We start from the raw sequence: 23,224 nt of genomic DNA, 5'->3' as shown, positions 1-23,224 counted from the left end.
GCAACTATTTGATCACTCAGTGAATTTTTATTGAGCATCTGCCATGAGTCAAGCACTCTTCTAGATGCTAGGGAAGCAAAAGCAAGCAGAATACGTAAAACTTCTATACTCATGAAGTTTCCATTCTAGAAAGACGGACAGTAATCAAATCAAACATTAAATTTATTGACCGGTGGTGAGTGCTATGGAGAAAAGTAAAGCTGGGGGCAGCGGATTGCAACCTACTGCTTAATGTATGTTCAGCGATGTCTTTAATGATTTAGTGACATTTGGGCAGAGATCCAACTGATGTGAGGGATCCGGCATCTTGAGCTTGTGTGTGTGCACGTGTCGGGGTGGGACAGTGCCCGTACTTTTAAGTAGAGAGACCCAACCTCCATTCTCCAACCATCGTGAGGCCACCATTCTGTCCTTCAACCTCTGTGAGGGATGAGGAGGGGTTCTGGGACAAGTTTTCTATGCCCAGTGAAACTGCAGGAACAGACCCAGAGGGTTCAGTCTTAACTCTGCAACTACAGCAGTGACTTGGCTACCTGGCCAGTCACATGGGAATCTGGGGTAGTTTTTGGTGGGAAAGAGCCAGGACTAATGAAAGAGGGTGTATCTGGGAGAATATACATGCGTAGGCACTGGTTTCCATCAGTTGTGATTCTATAGATGTGTGTCCAAAAGCGGTGATTTCTCATTTTTTAATGAGGGTAATTTTATTATTTACTTATTTAAACTCTACACCCAACATGGGGCTTGAGCTCACTGACTGAGCCAGCCAGGTGCCCCTCTAAACTTTTTTGATTGTGTGTCCACAGCGGTAAAAATCTTATGCCTCCCCCATAAGTGTTTGCATTTATTTTTAAACTATATTCATGTACTACTGAATCAATGTAGTACATACGTTAAAAATATGCACAAAATAGAATTAAAAGGCTGTTTTTAAAAACAAAACATACAATATTTGGAAAATATCTTTATTTTATTCACTAACGGTAAAAAAAAGTCCTAATTTCTCTCAGTAAAGAAAGATTGTTTATTTTATTGAAAACAATGTAATTCAGTACGTTTCAGTATTTTGAAAATGTTGGTTTAACACATTATTTTGGGCAACAGAATCACATAGTGATAAATATTTCTAAAGACCGATTTTCAAATTTCTCCATAGCATGAGTTTCTTTTAAAAAGGGCAGTTAATGTTTCATTTGTAGCTTTAAAAAATTACTCTTAACTTAAAAGGGACCCATTAAGCATGTTCATTTCTTTCACAATACCAGCTAGGTAGGTGCTGTGACCCCCCAGGGGTCAGTCAGCAAAAGAGAACCCACTGCATGCCTTCCAAGCAAACAGGGCATTGAGATGGGCACGTTTAGAAGGACTGGAGGAGTTTGGGGAAGTTGCCACCAAGTTTCAGCAGTTCTAAGCAGTTACTAGGAGGTTGGAGCTGTCACCCAGGTCAGAAACATGCACGGAACCCCCACTGCTGATCAGAGCTGCGCCAAGGACCGAGGTGGGGGCTTACAGATCACCTAAAGCCTAGGGCAGAACTTGAAGTCTACCGTGACCTACCCATTTTGGTAGGTGCTGCCAGAGAAAAAAATAATACCACTTTTCCCTCCCGCCTACAAAGTCTCACATGCATACACTGGCAGAAAGAAAGTGCATCCAGAACCTTGAAGGCAATGGAGTTTGGGAAATGTCGTTTCCAGAATTCCTGTCCCCGTACCACGGAGAGAGAGAGTAGCACAGACGGCTGTGGGAATGAACGCTGGCTGACAAAGCCCAGACTGTGGACCCCACAGCAGCATCCTAACCTCCTGATAGCCTCTCATCATCACAGAAAAGGAGAGCGATTAAGAAACACTTGCCTCTTTTGTAAAAGAAAAAGCCATTAATTTTTAAGTTTGACAATGCTTGTAAATACTTTGCAACAAGATAATCACTCCGTCTCTTGGTTGTTTACAGGATTTTCATGGCTACTTTGCATTACATAGTAGTTTCTTCTATAAAGGTATTACTTTTAATCAAATTAATGTAACCAATAACTTCCTGTAGCATATAAACTACAGTACATTATAATACGCGGAAGGAAATGTGACTGATAATAAGCAAGCTGACTCGCTAGATGCAGGCAGAGAGCAACAATTTATTCCTCTCCTCACTGCAGCTGGGCTGGAGAACCTCCTGGCTGAATTCTCCCTCGCCAGCATGAAATTGTGGGTGGTTCACACAGCTATTCCAAGAGAGAGCAGGACGATTAGCCTTTTTTCTTTGGTTTTAAAAAAGTCCAGTCCGTGTAACATTAAAACTGCAAGCTTCAACCAAAAGAACTTCGCCCTGTTGTTGGCTGAGACAGCCGTGGGCTGAAAAATGAGCAGTGAGGGGTGGAGGACACGGGCAACCTCTCCGTCTCCCTGATCTGCTCTTCGCTCCTCAAATGCAACTGGTTTTGGAACCAGCTAGACTTGCAGGGATAACTAGCAAGCAGCTTTATGTTCTCATGAGTGCCCCTACAAACCCGCTGGGGATGCTTTGTTTTTCCTTCTGCCGGGATGAGATCTCTGGCTTTTCCAGTTTCTGTGAAGTAACAAACAGGTTGAAGTGTTATCAACCTCCTCCTCCTCATTTCAGAAATAGTCTCTTTTCCTGGGCGCTGACAAGTCCCCTCCAGTCAACTAGTACAACTTCAAATGCCAGTTAATTTCACACTTCTCCCCTCCCCCAGCCTGGCAATCGGAGGGAGAAGGGGGGTCACGGTCAGCGTCATTCGGAATTCTCACACACTACCTCTTCCCAGCGGCTGCAGTTCTGGGCCTGCTGTCCTTATTCGGGCAGAGGTGTCATCTGGTGCTGGTGTCCTCTGGGAGGGGCAGATTCCAGGGTCGCTTTCTCATGGGTTCTCAAGACTCTGTCCATCCCTGGGGATCTCTCACCCGAAGTTCCCCTGTAGGTTGTGCCTTCTGTAGTTCCTTAGGATTCCTACCCCAGCCTCCCTGCCACGGAGGTCATCTCAACCCTCCAGACGTTTCCTTCAGCTGGATTCCTTCTTAAAATGACCAAACGTGGCTCCCTTTCTTGAGAACCACACGAGGCCCACAGGAACTCAGGAGCTTTGGGCGTGCAAGCCATTCCGAATGCAGCCTTTTCTCCTCTTCTGCCTTCTCAAGTAGCTAGCTGCCTGACAGTGTGTCTTTAGGTTTTTAGGAGGGAGTCAGACACCGGTCCCTGTGTCCCTCAAACTCCACCCAATGTGTCAGGCTTTTCCAGTGGTCCTCTTAAAGTGTCCCCTCCTTTGGCATGAGGCAGAGAGGAAGTGCCCCCACCCTCTCCTGCTTGGAGAGATGGGGAAACATCCAGCATCCTGCCAACCATGTCCACAGAAATCCTCTCACATTCTGTGACCTCGCCGGGGCCGGATGCCGAGCTCATCCTTCCCAGTATCGAGCTAGTGCGCCCCAGGATCCATTTCACAATCTCTCAGCCTGCGCCGCAGAGGTGACCCAGCTCCTCCTCCCTTTAGAATGAGGACAGACTTGGCGCCTATTGTTTGGTTCTCAGCCTTTGGGGTTTCTGGTGAAACTGACACAGAAAGAGTCCTATTTTAGTAAATGAAGTTACCATTGTCAACCCCTCCTCCTCATGGAACGCCTGTCCTTTCATCAGGACACCCTGGTGCACTGCAGGTGACAAGCAGTCGTCTGACTTATGAACCAGACTGTGGATGTACAGTTAATATAGAATTGAATACTAAATAGCATATGTATTATAATTTTATATTAAGTATTAATATGTACATATTATGTATTTACATATAAACTATTTTATACAAAATATATATAGGACTTTTGTTTTTGACATTATGAAAGATTAGATGTGCAGAGACGTCTCTCAATACAAAACACCGTAAACGCTGGGTGAGATTTTAACACACACACAAAAAAACACTTTTTCAAAGCATGACAGAGCTGACAGTAAAAGAGCCAGAATAACCAGAGGTGACAAAGGAGGAATAGGAAAGTGAGCACTGACAGCAACATTCGCCCTGAAGAGATATGCCGATCCCTGGTGGCCTAGAGTCTGGATTTCAATTTGACGTAGGCTGTCAGAAGGAAAGAAAGCCTCAGACTGGCATGGCGGGAGGACAGATCAAAAACTCTTACAAAATTGGGGTGCCTGGGTGGCTCAGTCGGTTAAGCGTTTGGCTCAGGTCATGATACCAGGGTCCTGGCATCGAGTCCCTCACTGGGCTCCCTGCTCAGTGGGGAGCCTGCCCCTCCCCTAACCCCTCCCCCTGCTCCTGCTCTCTCTCAGATAAATAAATAAAACATTTTTAAAAAAATTATTAAAAAACTCTTACAAAATGAGGGAATCCCCCAAATTGACCTCATTGGTGGGAATGAAAAAAATATCCCTGACCTCACTAAGAAGATAATTTTCCTTTTTTTTTTTTTTAAGATTTTATCTTTTAAAAAATCTCTCCACCCACCCAACATGGGGCTTGAACTCACAACCTTGAGATTGAGAGTCACATGCTCTACTGACTGAGCCAGCCAGGCGCCCCAAGACCTTTCTGTTTTAATCTCAGCTCAGGGTAGGACAGCATGGTGGAGAACCTTCTGTGAGAGTTCCTAACCACCAGCAGTAACCAGTCACATGCGTTTGTGGTTGAAATTCATCCTGTCTCTGAGGCCCTGAAATCCTTAAGCTAACATTTAGTTTGACATGGTCCTGCGTTGAGAATGTTCCTAAGGAGCCTGGAAAAAGTGAACTCAAATACTCTTTAGAGTGACATACTTTAAATCTAGGCCTCAAAGAATGCCCATAGCTGAAGTTACAAAGTGCAGATATATAATAAAAAAAATCACCGAACATACAGAAATAAGCCACTCTGAGCAAGTTAGCAGAAAACAATAACCACAAGACTGGACCCGCAGTTTGGGTCAAGATCTGACTCTGGTGCCTGGGACTTGGCTCTGGGAAATGCCCTCTTGAGGCTCCCAGCCTGGTTCTTAAAAGCACATTCTAGGGCCCCACCTTGGCCTCTCCCCTTAGTATACATCCCCAGCAAAGAAAGCTACTTATAAGCCCTGGAAAAAACAAGCTCACAAGTGAAAATAGTCAGATATTTGAGGAGTGGAGTCACACCAAAGGAGACAATAACTGGAACAGACTGTACTAGACAAACCAGAATGGAACAAGGCAAATCAAGAACTTAAAATAAGCATAATAGTGATCTTTCCCAAGATAGGAGGGCAATTTTAACAAATAAACAGCTATAAAGAACGCAATGGAAATACTGGGTACAATATATGTAACAGTGAATAAACCCAATAGATTAGATAAAAACAAGAATGGCTACATAGCTGAAAAATGAATAATGATCCAGATCAGCTCATGGAATTTTCCCAGAAGGTACTGGAAAGAGATGGAGAATACGAAAGAACATTTAAGAGATGACGATGATGATGATGATAATGTAAATATCTGTATGTGTCCCAGAAAGAGAGAAAATGGATTTAGGAAAGAGAATATTTACAGAAATCATAAGAACTTTCAAAAATTAAAGATAAAAAGGATTCCAATACATAGGTCTCATGGAGCACCAAACAGAATAAATATGGCAAAACAAAACTTTGACACATTATAGTGAAATTTAAGAACATCAAAGACAAAAACAAAATTCTCAAAGCTAGAGAGAAGGAGCAGTTAGTCCACAAAAGAGTAAGAATGAAATTGACATTAGTTTTTCTAACAAACACTGGAGACAAAAAAGCAATCAAGCCATATTTTCTAAGTGATGAAGGAAAATAACTTAGAATATTATATCCAGCTAAACTATTCTATAAATGTGAGGATGTAAAAATGGTAAGTTCAGACTTACAAGGCCTTAGAAAGTTTACAGCACAAAGTCTCTTTGGAAACTCTCCTTGAAGAAGTACTTTTATACTTAGTATACTTAGTATCTACTATAATTATACTAATATACTAAGTACTTAGTAAGCACATGAAAAGATACTCAATACCATGAGTCATTAGGGAAATGCAAATTAAAAGGATGAGTATCACTTTACACCTACTGCAATAGCTCTCATCAAAAAATGGAAAATAACAAGTGTTCGCAAGGACGCAGAGAAATTTAAGCTCTTCTATATTGCTAGTAGAAAGGCAAAATGTTTCAGCTACTGTGGGAAACAGTTTTGTGGTTCCTCAAAAAGTTGAACAGAGAGTTTCCATATGACCCAGCAGTTCCACACCTAGGTACATACCTAAGAGAAGTGAAAATATACATCCACACAAAAACTTGTACAGTGGTCCCCCTGATCTGCAATTTCAGTTACCCATGGTCAGCCATGGTCTGGAAGCAGATGATCTCCCTTTTGGCATGGTCAGAAAGTGGGTAGTAGCCTAACGCTACATTATAACGCCTGTGTCATTCACCTCACTTCATCTCATCATGTAGGCATTTTATTGTTTCATATCATCACAAGAAGGGTGAGTACAATATAGTATTTTTGAGAGAAAGAGACCACATTCACATAACTTCTATTACAGTATATTGTCATAATTGTTCTATTTTATTATTAGTTATTATTGATAATCTCTTATTGTGCCTAATTTATAAATTAACCTTTATCATCGGTATGTATGGATAGGAAAAAACATATATAGGGTTCAGTACTCTCCATGGTTTCAGGCATCCCTTGGGGGTCTTGGAACATATACCACTTGGATAAGGGGGAACTATGAACATTTCATAGTTCATAGCAGCATTATTCGTATTATCCAAAATGTGCAAACGGCCTAGGTGTCTATCAACTGATAAATGGATAAATAAAAAATGATATATTCATACAGTGGAATATTATTCAGAATATAGATACCTGGGATATCAAACAACATTAGGGCAAAACACATCATAAAGAAAAATGAGGGCTATTATATATTGGTGGAAAAAACTAGATCAAAAAGATATCCATAATGAACATGTATGTACCCAATAAAATTCATGGCTCCTTGAAAAATTAGTAAGACTGAAGATTGAATAAGACTGGCAAGACTGAAGAAGAAAAAGGGAGTGATGCATATAAACAAAACCAAGAATGAAAGAGGAAAACAAAGATACATCAAAGATTATAAGAATTATGAATACATTTCTAAGAAATTTTCTGGAGGTGTTAATCATGTTGTTGGTGTTATAGGGAAAGCACCTGATATAATCCAACTCATACTTATGATCAACAGTCCCAGAAAATCAGGAATAGAACTTTTTTAGCTTCATAAAAACTGTATACCAAAAATCTAGAATAAACACCACACTTAATGGAGAAAATTGAGATAAGGAACAAAGGAACAAAGATGTCGCTTTCACCACTACTGCTTAACACTGTATTAAAGGACCATTTTAATGCTCTAAGGTAAGACAAAAGTGAAAGAATTGGGATGGGAGATTATACTGTCATTTTTTTGAGTTTATTTATTTACTTATTTGAGCAATCTCTACACCCAATATGGGGCTCGAACTCACAACCCCGAGATCAAGAGTCATACACTCTTCTGACTGAGCCAGCCAGGCACCCCTGTCTTTTTTTGTAGATTATATGATCATCTCCATTGAAAAGCTAATAAAATAATCAAATGAGTTATTTGAATAAGGCAGTTTAGCAAAGTTGTTGAACACAAACTCAACTTTCAGAAATCAGTAGCATTCCTTGATACCAGTAAATACCATTAGAGTATATAATGGATAATAGCATTCCATTCATAAAAGCAACAATTGTAAAGTACCCAGAAATCCTTTATAGATAAAATTTAAAACTATAGTTAACAGAAGAAAGTGTAGGAGGATATCTTTGTGAACTAGGGGGAGGAAAATATCTCCTAACAAACCCCTCAACACATACATGTAGACAAATGGATCAAATTGACTATTAAAAATTAAGACTTTCTGTTCAATATAGGATGTCATTGACAAAGTTAAAAGAGGTTACAGATGAAAATATCAAAAACATCCAAAACTGGTAAGAGATTATTATCTACAACAAAAAATCAAAATGCAATTGAATAATGAGCAGAAATGAATAGGCAACTCACAGAAGACTACCCATAGCCTTTGTTGCAATAATAAGAAATTGGAGGCAATCCAGGTATCTACCTCCAGAGAAAGAGATATGTAAACTGTGGTCGATATATAGTGTGGAATACTATGCAGCAATAAGCAACACACAGGATGTCCACATAGCAACACAGACGAATCTAAGAAAAGTTAGAAAAGTAGGAAACAGCACGATTTATAGCCCCAGACCATTTGTATGAACACACACACGAAATAACACTATTTTAGAAGTATACACGGATGGCAAAGGGCACATATCAAGTGGGCACCTATTAAACACAGGAGACTGGGGACTAAGGAAGGAAGGAGAAACTGAATTTATAATAAAGTGAGGGAATGAATTCTTATACTAAGTGATGATGACCACGTGCTATGAATTGAGGCCCCTGATTAATGCATTGCTTTGCATTTGAGATACAATAAAGCAAAAATAAACTACATACAACACATACATATAGTTTGGAGCTGGAGTGGCCATCTGGCTATGAAGGGAGAGCCTGAAGTTGTCAGAGGGCTATCTGTGAAATCTGACACTTTGAATGCCAGCGCAGAGACAGGCCTAGATCCTGGTGACATTGTATCACTGGATAAAGCTTCACCTATACCAGGCTTACCTCTAGACTACTCAGTTGTATGAACCAAAAGATTCCCTTTACTGTTTTGTTTAACAGACTTTAGTTTTTAGAGAAGTTTCTCTTTACTTTTTAAGCTGGGGGTTCGACATCTGCGATCAAAGAATTCTGATGTTTATCCACTTCTGTATTTTAAGTATTAAAAAAAGGAAAGATTTTTTAAAAAACACTATGGCTTCACCTCTGTAGTTGGGGAAGTTAGGAGAGCAAGAGGAAGCATGAATTTAAGAAATGAATTTAAGAAAAAAGGCAGAAGAGAGAGAGAATAACATAGCCACCATTAATGAGCTCTTATGTGCTAGGCACTATGCTAGGTGCTTTCCATACCTAGTCTCTGATTCAGCCATACCCCCCACCACTGGGTATCACCACTATAGAAATAAGGAAACAGGCTAAAAGGAGCTAAGCATCTTGTCTAAAATAGTGCCACAGCTTCATAGTAGGGACTTGGGAACCCGTCTGTCTGATGTCAGCCTGTTTTCTTTCATGCTATACCACCTACTAGAAAAAAAGAGAGTGGGGAAATGGGAGAAGGACAGACACAGGGACACAGAAAAGGTAAATATACAGACAGAAAAACCAAGCCACGTCAAGGCACACACTGATAGGGGAGAGCATCGTTTTTGAGGCAAGGACCCTCATGACATACCAGAGGATACTGGCATCAGAGGGGGCCATCCTTCGAAAAAGCTCATGATCTCACTTGCCATGTAATTCAACCCGCAGTGCGCCCAGAATCAGCTCTTCTGCTTTGATTTCCAATTTTCCAAACCCTTTTAAACAAAAGATTTCTCAAAGCTTTACTTGGCTAAGAAGCAATGTCAAAGATTCCAGACACTGACTTTCACATCTAGTGTGTCAGGTCATTATTACCTATGCCAGAATGAACTTCTGTCTGCGTGATGTGCATCCACAGGATATTACAGTTGCCCTTGTGTAGTCATCTAAAAGCTCATCAGTTAAAAACAGATACAATAAATAGTGGTGACACCACAAGTATGGAATACTGTGAGCTGTCAAAAAGAACAAAACAGACCCCCATGTACTTAAGTGGAATAATCTCCATGATAACTTAAAAAAAAAAATACCAGTACTGTATAGCAGGGTATGTTTGCTAAATTTATGTTTAAGAGTCAGGTAACTGAAGAAATCAGTAGCAGTGGTTGCTCTGAGAAAAGGAAAGAGGAATCATGGCTAGGAAAGACAGGCTTTGCACTCAATGTATGCCCATGTACTTGGTACTTTTTTTTCCCCAAGTGCAAGGATAATCTCCTCCCCCCCACCAAAATCTTTATTTTTTAAATTCAGTAGGCTCCATGCCCAACGTGGGGCTTGGACTCACGACCCCGAGATCAAGAGTTGCATGCTCTACCGACTGAGCCAGCCAGGTGCCCCCAAAACTCTTTTCACTGTGTCTTCCTTCCAAAACAGATCCAATTTTGGGATCTAGCAGGATCTGAGTAGAAGAAATAAGGTCTTTTCTTTTTCCTTCTCCAGGTGATGAGACAAGGAAGAGCCTCTTTCCCATTTCTTTCTCCCTTTCTTCAACCAAGCCGTTTGTTTCTTAAAAACAAACAAACAAAAAAAACCCTTTCTCATGTCATCCACGTTTGTTGAAAATACTTTTAGGTAAAAGGATAGAGAAAAAGCACTCATACCACCACTCTTTAGATTTTGGAGTGTTAAGTCTTCCTATATATTTTCTGTCCCTCTGTGCATTTACACTTATAACTGCTCTTTCTTAATGCCTGGACATCTTGGCCGTTTCTTATTTTTAAAATTTTTTATTTAATATTATTTTTGTTTACTTAACCAATCCTAACATGGCATTAGACTGTTTCAAACTTTTACATCATTGCACAGAAATCTTTGTACAATCCATTTCCCCCTTAGAATCAACTTATAAAAGCAAAGTAACTCCATCGCCAATTTGTTACCTTTGCCTTAGAGCTCCATCTATAGTTGCTGTTCCATGCACTCATGTCCTAGCCAACCACTCTCCTGTCCCAAACCTCAAGTCTGACACAATTTCCTGCCTATGTGGACAGTGTAAAACATACTTCCTGCTCCATTTATTTTTCTATACTCCCTTGAAAAACCCCACCCTCTGGACCCGTGACCCTCATTCAACTCTAGAAGATTGGTTGCATTTTCCTACCTGATTACTTGTTGGCTCTCCAAAGTTTATTCTGAAATCCTTAACTCCTCGAGCTAAGTATCTTCTTAGAAACTTTTCTAAACTACAGAATATAATAAATAATAAAAGAGAACTAGTTTGAATGATAAGAGCTAAGGCTTACTAGTGCAGATTCCTACATGTCACCGTGCTAAGTGCTTTACATGCCTTATATAATTTGTTAATTGGAGTCACATGAAAAAAATTCCATGGTCAAATAAGCTTGGGGAAATTATAGATTTAAAAGTATCTTGCTTACAGGGGCACCTGGGTGGCTCAGTTGTTTGACCTCCGCTCAGGTCTTGATCTCAGAGTCACGAGTTCAAGCCCCACACTGGGCTCCACACTAGGCATGGAGCCTACATTAAAAAAAAAAAATCTTGCTTACAATAACACCTTTAATATGTTAATACACATTTACAAGATGGTGACAACTAGTTGAGTGTAGTCAAATAACAACAATTATCTTTAGGGGCTATACTTCCCAAGAACTGACTTTGGCAAATCTGTCCTTAAATGTTGTTTTATAGTAAAAACAATTGCAGCCTATCCCCCTCCTCCATGCATGAGGACCATCCCTTTTAAAGGTTCTTCACGTTAATGATAAAGCACCAAAAATACATGTAAGCAAAAGAAAAAAGAAAAAGCACTCATACAACCACTTTTTATATTTTGGAGTGTAAGTCCTTTTTGTATTTTCTATGCGTATATACAAACACACTTATAAATGATAAACTGTTCAATTTCTCCAAGTTGCTTTCTATCTCTTTATCCTTTTCCCCACCCCTTCCCCAGAGTTCTAAGGTTGACTTCTTTTTCTACCCTTTATCTTTTTTTTTAAAGATTTTATTTATTTGAGAGAGAGAGCAAGCATGAGAGTGAGGAGGGTCAGAGGGAGAAGCAGACTCCGTGCTGAGCAGGGAGCCCGATGCGGGACTCGATCCCGGGACTCCAGGATTATGACCTGAGCCGAAGGCAGACGCTTAACCAACTGAGCCACCCAGGCGCCTCTCTACCAAAGTCTTCTACAAGTAAGGATTTAAATGACCACTTTTTTTTTTGGTCTTCATTTATTTTTTTTTTAAAGTAATCTACCCAGTGTGGGACTTGAACCCACTCCTCTGAGATCAAGTCACATGTTCTACCGACTGAGCCAGCCAGCCTCCCCCAAGGATGATCACTTCTGCAGATAATTCCCACATCTACATTTCAAGCCTCGAGCCTGGTAGCGGGTGCGCGCACGCGCGCACGCGCGCACACACACACACACACACACACACACACACACACACACACGTGCGTGCACATGCACCCTATAACCCAAAGGAAGAACCTAGTGAGCCTGTGTTCCAGGACTCCCAGTCTGGCTTCTACTAATCCCAGTATACACCTCACACCAGCCTAGTCTCTTTCCTGCTTCCTCCTGACTGTGCTCAGGACATTCCCTTTTCCTTCTTCCTAGCCAAATCCCACTATCCTGAGACCTGGCTCTAAGGCCATCCAGTTCAAAGTCTTCCCAGATCTCTCCAGTCCAATTTCTTCCCTGCTCTGAACTTGTCAGGCAGCAATGGACCACACCTTTGTGATAAATTTTGAACTGTTATCTTTTAACTTGTTATGAGATTGCAGAGTGTTTGTTAATACGCTGAAGGTGGGGACCCTGCCCTTTACTTCTGTTTCCGATAGCACCCAGCACGTACAACACAGACAACAGATACTCAACCGCTACTGAAAGAATGAGGTATTAAAACCCAAGTTAGCCAAATAATACAACAGACACGAGAATAGTATGTACATTCCTCTTTATTTAATACAACACATAACACATACAAAAAGAAAAAAACACTCATGTAAAAGGTCCTGTCACAGAAGGATAGACAGGAGACATCTACACTGAATCAAATAAGGCTCCTGCTTTAAAACAGGGGTTTGCTAGCTATACCTGGAATATGAGCAAGGCTGTTGCAAAGAAAAAAAAAAAAAAAAGAAAAGAAAAAAGAAAAAAAATTCCCTGCACTGAAGGAGTATATCCATGGGGGCTAATTTACTAACTTCACAGATCCATATTTAGGAATGTTTAAGCCCTCTCACATATCCAAAATTCATCAGGGTTTTATGAAATGTGTGGTTATTTTTTGGTTAAAAAAATTTTACCTGTCCTTCTTTCTTCTTAGAAAATAGTGACAAGAACTCTCTAAAAACTAGAGACCAGCAAACCACCCAGAGTTTGGAAAGCGTTCCCATTAAAGTCCACAGGGTGTGCGGAACAGAGAATGCAAAGGCAAGAGAGCAGTGGGAAGAAGAATCGAACTTCTTAGTCCTTTCCTGGCAGCGCATATTCAATCAACCACGGGGAGAGACAAAATGGAAACACCTAGGCTCAGTGCAGGGTTCAGTAGCAGCAGTTTGTCCATATTCCTGCTCTAAGTAGAGCCGGAAATTAAACAAGCACCAGTTCGTCTCAAAAGAGCCTTATACAAACACACACACATACATACCCACACCCATCCACATGTCATCACCACCCCCTTTTATTTAAATTTATTATTTTTTTTTTACTAAAATAATACAAAAAAGGGAGACAGGTATATTTACAAAAATCCATGGCTGGTACAGTACATAATTTTTAAGACACACTAAATGCTACAATCTTTCAGGTCCTGAGATTATTACAAATATCAACTCAAAGCTGTGTTCAGGTCCAGTTTTAAAGGAGGAAAAAAAAAACCCAAAATATTAAGTCACACACTTAAATACAGCATATCCCTTCAAGTTAGCACAAACGCACCTCCCTATAAACAAATGCAAGAGAGTAATCAGTGCCCTTCACCCAGAGGAGCTGCAATTCTGTAGGCCCCTTCCTTCAAGATCGGTTGTGGAACATGTTGGCAGCTCTGTCAAGTGTGGAGGCGGCTAAAGTCAGAGGAAGATGTGTACCTGGAGGGAAGTTCCTCTAGAGAGTGAACGTTCACTGTATCAATAAGTCCTGTTTTTCCTTCTGTTACCAAACAAAAGTCTTTCCCTTATCAGAATTCATACCACAAGCGATGGAAATATGTGCTTACCCAGACTAAAAATTAGAATCCTTATTCCCAATCAGTTATAGCAAATAATTGGTCTGCAGTCCCACAATAATTTTACAACTGCAAATAAACTTCCTTGCTTGTAATAAAAGAGAGAAAACACCTATCACTTAGTTACCTTGGTAGACTTTGATTAACATATTTGGGGCACAAAATTCTCACCAGCCGGAGATTTCTTTTCCTTTTCTTTTAAGCTTGACAATCATGTTTAGTGAGGCAAAACACAAGGGCAAGCCCCAGATTACATACTCTTCTTAAGGACAATTTGATATTTTTGATACTTTCTATAATATAATTTTTCAATGACAGCCAACAAAAGGACAATACAAAGCTTGAATCTTTTCTGTGGCTGGCCATAGATCAGAGGAAATGATTTGTAGGTTGGAAACCTACCTCTACCGGTGGAAAGGCCTCTGGCTTATCAGAAGGTCTCAGATGGTATATGTAATTAATTATGTAGGCATAGCCAGGATTTAAAAAGTCAGCTAAAGACGGCCAACTTTCTAACTAACTATATAAAACAGCAATACTTTTATCAGCTGAGAATAACTTCTTTGTCTTTTAGTGTCCCCAGCCAAAATCAGGGTAATCCTTGGTAGTTTTGCAGGCATGGGAAAGAAAAACTCTTATGTGCTGGTCCAGGGCACACTAACCTTGCAAACAGCACAAAACAGCAAACAAATGAGGAAAGGTTATGGCCGCAAGGACAGAAAATACAAGATAGGTAAGGTCTGACAAATTAAAGGCAGGCTGTCACACAGAAAAACATGCCGACTGGCTGGTCTCGGTTACTGCTGACCCTTAAATGTGCTTAGAGGGTAGATGGAGCTGTTAACTTCAAGAACAGAAGTATTTTCCAAGTTATCTTGAGTACCAGTTATCTTTTTTGTATTTCATTTATGTTTCCATTAGTGCTCTATTATAAAATATTTTAAAACTAGATTTAAGATAAAATAGAATTATATTATCATTAGCAAAATGGGAGCAAATAACGTACAGAGTTTTCTGAGGAACATAAAACTGGTTCTAAGAATTTATATGGCCTGTGTGACACAAACCTCTGCAAAGCAGGCTGACTCCAGGGGAAGTGTATGAAAATAAGCAAGGCAGAGTTATTATGAGAAATAAGAGCCCTTAACAAAGGTCTGCATCTCTTTTGAATAACCTTGAAAAGTATTAAGAGGAAGCCATGAATTGTAGCAACCACACTGTATAATAGTAGAGAAATCTAGTTTTTAATACAGGGGAGAAGAGAAAAAACAATTCCAGTCACCAGTGAACTTGATTTCAAATCCTGGACACACAGACCCCTTTAATTATACTACTGAGATTTCTGAAAGTATCCTTGACCTGTTTGGGAAACAGTTTGGATAACTGCTAACCCACTATAAATGGCAATATGTAAGAAAGATTGAGAAGTTAAAGAATTACAGTATGAAGAAATTAAATAAAGATCACAAATAGCTACTTTCAAGCAAATGATACTTTGGGGGTATCTGAGAAAAATGTAATTTTTCATTTCAAAGTTGTTCAAAGGCAGTCTGATGATGACCCTCCGGGTCCCTGCGTGAGTCTATGCTAGGACAGGAACACTGTCCCGGACCATGCCTGCAGTCTTCACTTCGCAATGCAGTGAAGACCCAGGAAAGATAGCCAGAGTGAGCGAGAAAAGGAGGTGAAAGTCTAACCTTTTCTCTCCGGACTCTTAACAATATGCAGTGGATATTCTAGTGTAGCAACTGGCTAATGAAAGGGTTAATTTAAGAGCTCAAACTAGAGGTAAGAAGAAGGAAGAAAGAAGGAATTCAGCATTAAATATTCAAAGCTATTTTTAATCAGAGTCTGACCAACTGTTCAGCTCTACATACCTGAACGCTGTGCCACAGAATCTAGAATTTGTAATTTGTTCCTCACTCTCTACATTCTAGAACTTTCTCAGAATTGAACACTGGGATGATTTCATCTTAACAACCCAAAGACATTCCATGATTCTCACTACAGTTCTGCACCAGTAAAACTAAGTTTTTTTGAATATAAAGTTCACATTTTAGGATAGATGAACACACAAAATATCTCTGTTTTATGCTTCTGTTAATTTTCCTTAGAGGAACAAACACACATTCAACAAAACCCTTATGCCTTATTTCTTTGGGTAGAAGTCATTTAACAGCTGTATTTGAAGAATGGAAAAAGAGGGAAAGTATGGAAAATAAAGAGTATGTTTATCTGCATAGTTGATATTTAGAGGTTACTAACTAAGGCTTTATCTTGAAGAAAGCAATAAAAAACCAAAAAGTGATTTTTAAGACAAAAACATCCTATTACTAGAGATTAAACGGGCCTTGGCGAATTGTGGGAATTAACCCGGATGCTTTGTCTGCTTGGGCCTGGTGCTTACTCTTGACTCACTTGAGCTGGGTAACTTGTTCCTCACTCTCTACATTCTCTTTCCTGACCCTGAATATGTGCTATAATTTAAATCTACGCACACTCTCTAACAATTGTTGCTTAGCATTTAGCCCTAACTACAAACGCAGCATCCATTTTTTTCCTGTTGCTATTGTTTGAAATGATAAAGGAAAATTCTAAGTCTCGCTACTTAACATGCCAGGATGAGAGGTGGGATAAAATGATCTTCATTCCTTCCTCAGAGATGGGCAAAACCTGTTTCCTTCTATCCCTCCCCTTCCCACCCCACGTCCCAGCTAAGAAGTGAATCCTGCCTTCCCTCTCCCATTGTCCTACAACCTGAGCAGTGGACGGCTCCGACTCTTTCACAGGTGGAAGAAGCCTAAGTTACACAAAGGTAGACTGGCTAACATCTGCCCAGTTGACTGTGTGTAGTGCTTGCCCCGTAGGCACAAAGCCGGATAGACCTGTAGTGACAGGATTAGTACACAATCTCTGATGTACAAGAATGAGGAGATGCCCATTCATGCCTGAAAGGTTAACAGCTTAGCTATCCATCACCAGATAGTGGTATAAGGAAATTAGATTGAGAAGATGGAAAAGTGAGGCAGATAAAACTTGCATTTATCAACTCCAATAACCAATCATCCAAACTTTACCTAGCTGTAGCTCCACAACCTTGGCAAAAAGCACACGTGTATTAACATCATAAAAGGCTTAAAAAAAAAACCTACTTATAATTAAGAAACTTAGTGTTACTCCCCCCCAACCCTTGTTAACCTGAAACTAACCATTTTAATCCCACCACAAATATGTTTAAATAATCTGCATCTAAAGTAGAATTCCAGTGATTATTCTTTAAACTTAAAAATCATATGGTACTTTTTATACCCATCATAGGGAAACATTTTTTAGCCTCTGTGGAAAGATGGTAATACTTTTTTAATTATATAGGATATTTTAGAAAAACTCAAAAGTATTTTTGAAATAGTAAAGTCTCTGATATCCCTGGGAGGTAGGTGAGTATTATTATACCCAATTTTCTAATGGGTAATCTGAGGCACGAAGGTTAAATGATATTCCCCCTGTTAAATATAGTAATTCAAGAGTAACAACGTCTGAGCTGAGGCAGCCTGATAAGTGCTTCAGTAACACTACCAGGAGCCGCCGCTTTCTGTTAGCCACCAGTCTCCTCTTCCCAATTAAAATGTCTTTAAAGGGGGCACTTATTAGATATATTTGTACTGGGCTCTGAGGATTGGTTCAACTTAGTCTCCCTTTATGTGTCATATCTGTTTTCAACAAGAAACAGATGAATCTTAGATACTGAAGATTACGCTATTCTGCTCAAGGGAGAAATCTAAATAGCCGTAAAATCAGATTAAGCCAAATGTAATTATCTGGCAAATGAAAAGAAAACTAAAGCTCTCTCAAGAATGCTATAGGTTATATGAGTGTTTACATGAGTATCTGAAGTCTAAGTTTATTAACCTTTTCACAGATATGCAGCTGTATGAATTCTTCGAAAATCATTTTCCAGAAGAAAATACAATGCACGCTTAATGTGGACAAAGTTGCTAACTTTCTTCAAAACTTATTCAGATACGATATGGAGCTTCTAACTCTAGCTCCCCCACGTCTTTAGTCTTGCCTGCCAAGTGCACCTTATCAACTCGACCCTCAAAAGACTCTTGTTATTCCAATGCTTTCTCCAATGTTACTCATGCCAAGTTGGAAGGGCAGAGAGCAGTGGGTTACATCCAGGAAGAGTCAATGAGTCCACTAAATTTACTTTAATTGAAATAAATGACTTATTATATTTATGTATTTTTCTTAACGTCTACAAACAGATATTCAAAGGGGGAAGATAGCATCTTGTGTAAAGACAATTTCCCAATCTACCCATTTGAATTGATTAAAAGCAATGGAATAAACAAGCCAGAAGTTTTGCAAACATCGAAAGGGGTGTGTTTGGAAAGGATGCAATGGTACAGTAGCTACTAGTTATAAATATATATATATGTGTGTGTGTATATATATACACACATATATATGTATGTATCTTACACATATATCCTTATACATATAAAGAAAAGGAAGAATATTACAGCATGACATGACGTTGGCAAGTCTGAGATTCTTCCTCCTGAATCCCCTGACTTATTAGCCTGTACTTTAGGATATCTGAGAACACTTTCAAGAGGGGGAAAAAGAAAGAAAAAAAAGGCACTTAACAAAGACAAAGGCCTGAATTGAGCATGTTTTAGAGGAGTAATAGAAGCATTTTACCAGAGCTAAGAAATGATTTACAGAGAGTTAAACTTTTCCCCTTCAATTTTATAAAATAAAATTGCATGTTTGTAATCGGTCATTAACCCACTACTGCATTTCTGCTTCATTATTACAAAAGCAAAAAACAAAACAATCATACATGCACAATAGAAAGTGAAAGTGCCCCTTTTGAGAACATCTGGTCAGCAGAAACTACAGTGCTGAAGCACAAGGGAAAGTTCTCAAGTTTGGCCTGATTATAGATTTTTCTCACTCTGCTATTTCTAATTTAAAACAAAGAGAAACAAAACATCAACGAACAAAAAGTAAGCCAACACAAATTCAAAACCTACATGATAATAAAAAGAACTCAGGGACCAGTGTGCTTTTATGGTACACTCCTAAAATAAAGTATCCTAACTCTATATATGGGTCAAGTTATATGACAAAACCTCCTAGAGATAAAGAACTGTAAATCAGATTATAATCAACCAATACAGGCAAAGTTCATTGTACAAGTGTAGCAGCAAACATGATAGACAACTGGAGTTCTAGGAGACAGTCCCAAGGGACAGAGAGTTCTCACAACCAATGGCAGTTTGAATAACAGTAGAGTTTCCATCTCAGAAACTGTCGTGAACCAAGTAGAGGCGGGAAGGGGTGTGGTAAGGGCAACCGGAGAGGAAAGACTAGAGGGGCCTGCCCTTTCCAACCCTGGGTAGTAAACAATTTAGATCTGCTTTGGGAAGAAAAAAAAAAAAATCCTGGGTTAAAAATCTTTTCCAGTAAGTTGTTTTCAAACAGGTGTCAAACCCACAGTATCCAAACATGTATGTGCCCGGTTCTTCCCCCTACCTTGGTGATGCAATAAACCCTACTCAACTTCTGTGATATAAAAAAAAAATGTAATTTGGGCTAACAACATCCATCAAAGGGGTGGTAGGCATAAAATAATGTATGAACACAATCCTCTGATTTCCTCAGAATATCAGGATTTTGTGACTTCATATTAACTTCACTTCTTTTTCTGAAACGTTTTTCTTTAGGCTGTTTTTAAAACCATGATTTATTTTACCCTCTGATCTCAGAAGCATATGAGAAAGAGTTATAATTGAGTTACAGTGGAATTATTGCTTGCATTGATTTTGGAGGCTCGGAATGAGCTTGACACTTTGCTCCCAAACAGTCTCCAACTGAGGCTCAGCACTGCTATCTCGGAAGACAACTCTGCTGACCATTATTGCTTGTGAATACTGAGGATTAACTTGTATGTACAGTAACAGCTTATACATCAGCGAAGGCAATTTAAAATACAAGACTGTTGAAAACAAACAGCTTCACTTTCCTGAATCAAGAATCCCGCTGAGTGGGACAGAATTAAGTGTGCTGATTATTTTTGCATTGGGATGTTGCTAATGCTCTTCAGAAATACACATTGCTCTATATCCTTTCCGATTACTCACCATTTTAAAAAATAACATAATTTGACTTTTAAGTGCAAAAATACAGTATGAGTCACAAGTCTCTGTGCTAAAAAATAACCAATTTATATGTTTGTATTTAGTAAGAAAAACTGTAAAGACAGGTGCCCATAAAGTATGGCCACCATTCTCAATGTTATGATCTAGAAAAGAAATAGTTCTGTATTTACATGTAGGAGCTCTCTGATCATACTTATCTACTAAGAAATAGAAGGATGCTTGTTTCATCTGTACAACACAAAAGGGTAGTCTTGACTGAAACGGACATAAGTTAGTGAAAATGTGGTATGGGGCTGAGGGCGGGATCTGGCAGCAGTCCTCATGGATCAAGACTGAAGAGAATAGAATATCATCTCCATATATATGGACTTCTCAGAGCCAAGGGCCTCCAGATATTTTTACTGGTTAGTTATAAAATAATACTCTGGGGAAGAATTGATAATCCTGTTCTTCTCTAATGGAGACAAAAGAATCATCAGGGATCTGCCCCTGGCATGATTCAAACTGATGGATTTAAGAAACTGAAATTATTCCCTGACTTAAACTGGTAATGAATTTTTTATAGAAATAAATTTATGTATACACACAGATGAATTCATGCACAACTATCAGCACAAAGAGAGATTAATATGCACTCTGACTCTCGCGGTGTGGGAAGTGAAAGCAGGGCTAGCTTCCCAAAGGCAAACTCCTATACAGTATTAGCAAAGACTTTTTTCTTTTCCAACTTAAATAAAAACAACAGGTATACTACATTGTATTAACTCAAGAATTGGGTAAGCTTCCCTAAATTAAATAAACCAAACAACCCTTAATCAAACATACTCAATTCAAGTCAAACCTCTGGGCAACATCCCAATATCCTTGCAAAGTATCTACTGGGGTTGACACAACATTCTTATTTGTTCTACTGGTAAACTAAATTCTTAGAGGCAAGTAATTATATCAATGATTCCTCTGAAATAATCCTTTGCCCTTACTGTAACAAGTTCTTGGAACTAAAGTTTTCAGTTACTTATTAACTTTTTGCTATGAAGCAAGCCAATGTGACTTTGAAGTCAAAATACAGGTAATACAGATCTCAACAGATCTGTAGTAACTCATTCAGTCCTATAGGCTATCTGGGACTTTTGCTTATAAAAAAGAAAAAAGGGGCCACGTTAATACACTTCTTTGAATAAATTTAAAGGTATAGGGTGACTTGTAATGAAAACATGAAAATCTTGCTACTACCAATCTGATGCTGTTTTTTAGGTTAGTCTGTTATAAATGGATCAAGCTTACACCAATCTTGGGTATGGTTTGAAAACATTCGGAAGTCTAAACAGAGAGAAAAAAGAGAGAGTGAGAGAGATTGATAGAGACAAGACCAATGATGAGGCAAAAAAATAAATAAAAAAATTAAATGTTTCCAAAAGGAACCATAAGTTTCTCCCTTAACATCCTTTGTTGAATATGTATTTGCATAAGGAAGCTATAATAACTAAGCAGTCTTATTATTATCTGCAGATTTACTCACATATCAATATTCTCAGTAAATATTAATAAAGCTTTAAGATCCCAAATGCTCCAAATCCATTTCACTACACTGGATACAGGGAGTAAAAATACATTGTGATTGTTATAAAAAATAATCCCTTGTACACATAATGATCCTAATGTAATTCCTCCCTTTAAAATACTATCTTAAAAATTCCAAAAATATATGCCATTTGAATGACCAATGAAGAGGCATGTGCAGTACACACTTAGACCTATCTATATCAATAATTAAGAATCACCTGAAGTACCACTAGCTAAAAGACCAGAAGAAGTTGTGAACTGAGGGGAAGCTGGGGAAATTTACAGTTCAGAGTGGTAGGCCTGCAAGGGCTAAGAGCACCAAAGTCGCAGTCCTACGTCAAAGATCCCCATTTCTGAAGAGAAAAATGTGAACAAAGCCACATTTTAACATCAAGAATGGAAATAAGAATTAACCAGTCAATACCAGATGCACAAATCACCTGAAGAAGAGTTAAGTACCTGCTTCTGAATGGAAGATGAAATTGACCCTTTTACAAAAAGGGGACATCTAAGTTTCGTCTGTTAAGAGCAACAGGCTCAATTTCTTGACTTTTAAAAATGTCAATGATTTTATATATCACTGTGCTAAAATAACTTTCCTGAAGCATCTTTAGTTCACTGATTTACATGGGCAGTTGCTACACACTGGAGAAGATTCAAGTTTGTTCAGGATTTGTGAGGGTACAATATTTACTCAGCTACTGTCTGTATCAGACACAGGGTGATTAATTGGTGCAGCAAATTTGCTGCATAGTCCATTCAAATAGACATGATTGTTACTCCTGACAAACTGGCCTAATTCCAGATATATTGCCTTTTATTATGCAAGTATGTCTACAAGTGTTCAGATCCAACCCCCAGGATGGATGGAGTATACCCAAATCCTCAGATTCCTTCTTCCTCCCCCGGGGAAAAATCAAATTTGTACTTCTGTGGGTTTGACAACTGAGTCTCTTTCAAGTCAGTTAATGTGGTAACTTTGTCTTTCTTTAGAGGAGACCAAAGGTCACTAACTTTGCATGAAAGCATTTCTTCCTCCTGAACCTGGCTTTACTCAAGTAACGTTCTCTTTTCTTTTTTCCTCCTCACCACAGTGCTTGGGACGAGAGAATGTAAACATCGACAGAACGGCAGCCCTAGGACCACATGAGGACTTTCCCATCAGGTAGATTCCATCCGCTGGCTGAGTGTCTCATCTCCACTGCTCGCTGGGAAGTCACTGAGATTTCCGTGGTAATTTAGTGTCCCCTTTACTTTGGCCTCCATCTGAGAAAAGAGGTGTTTAATTGGCATGGGTTGGCATGTTTTAAAAAAATAGATAAAAACTAAACGAAACAAAACAAAAAACCCAAAGAGAACAATTAACTTTTAATTTCCATGTGAATGACATTGCTAAAGAGATAACCTTTAATATCTTACATGGTATAGCACTGAGGTTCGGAAACATAAAGGAGATAAATTAACTCAACAAAAACAATCCTCTTATCTCAAGTGACTGTGGTTCAACT

At 39.1% G+C, this 23,224-nt stretch overlaps 1 protein-coding gene and 1 non-coding gene across 7 annotated transcripts in view; both read right to left on the bottom strand.

The window, feature by feature from the left end:
• Nucleotides 1-1,084: 1,084 nt before the first annotated feature.
• The window catches only part of UBN2 (ubinuclein 2), an 87,577-nt gene continuing 65,437 nt past the window's right edge, over nucleotides 1,085-23,224 (bottom strand). For 2 of the 6 annotated variants that reach the window (XM_027573378.1, XM_027573380.1), the window contains exon 17: nucleotides 12,702-22,982. In XM_027573378.1, the coding sequence (XP_027429179.1) occupies nucleotides 22,933-22,982 (50 nt within the window). In that variant the 3' untranslated portion in view covers nucleotides 12,702-22,932. Of the gene's footprint in view, nucleotides 3,568-12,701; nucleotides 22,983-23,224 lie in introns of those variants that run through there. The other 4 variants (XM_027573381.1, XM_027573379.1, XR_003516392.1 and 1 more) reach the window with 3 other exon arrangements.
• TRNAE-CUC lies at nucleotides 4,472-4,544 on the bottom strand. Its single transcript has one exon. It is a non-coding gene; the product is annotated as a tRNA-Glu (tRNA).

Source organism: Zalophus californianus, chromosome 12 (assembly GCF_009762305.2).
Source record: "Zalophus californianus isolate mZalCal1 chromosome 12, mZalCal1.pri.v2, whole genome shotgun sequence".
Taxonomy (NCBI): Eukaryota; Metazoa; Chordata; class Mammalia; order Carnivora; family Otariidae; genus Zalophus; species Zalophus californianus.
The sequence above is the reverse complement of the archived record's forward strand: the minus strand, read 5'-3'. Positions and strand labels throughout refer to the sequence as shown.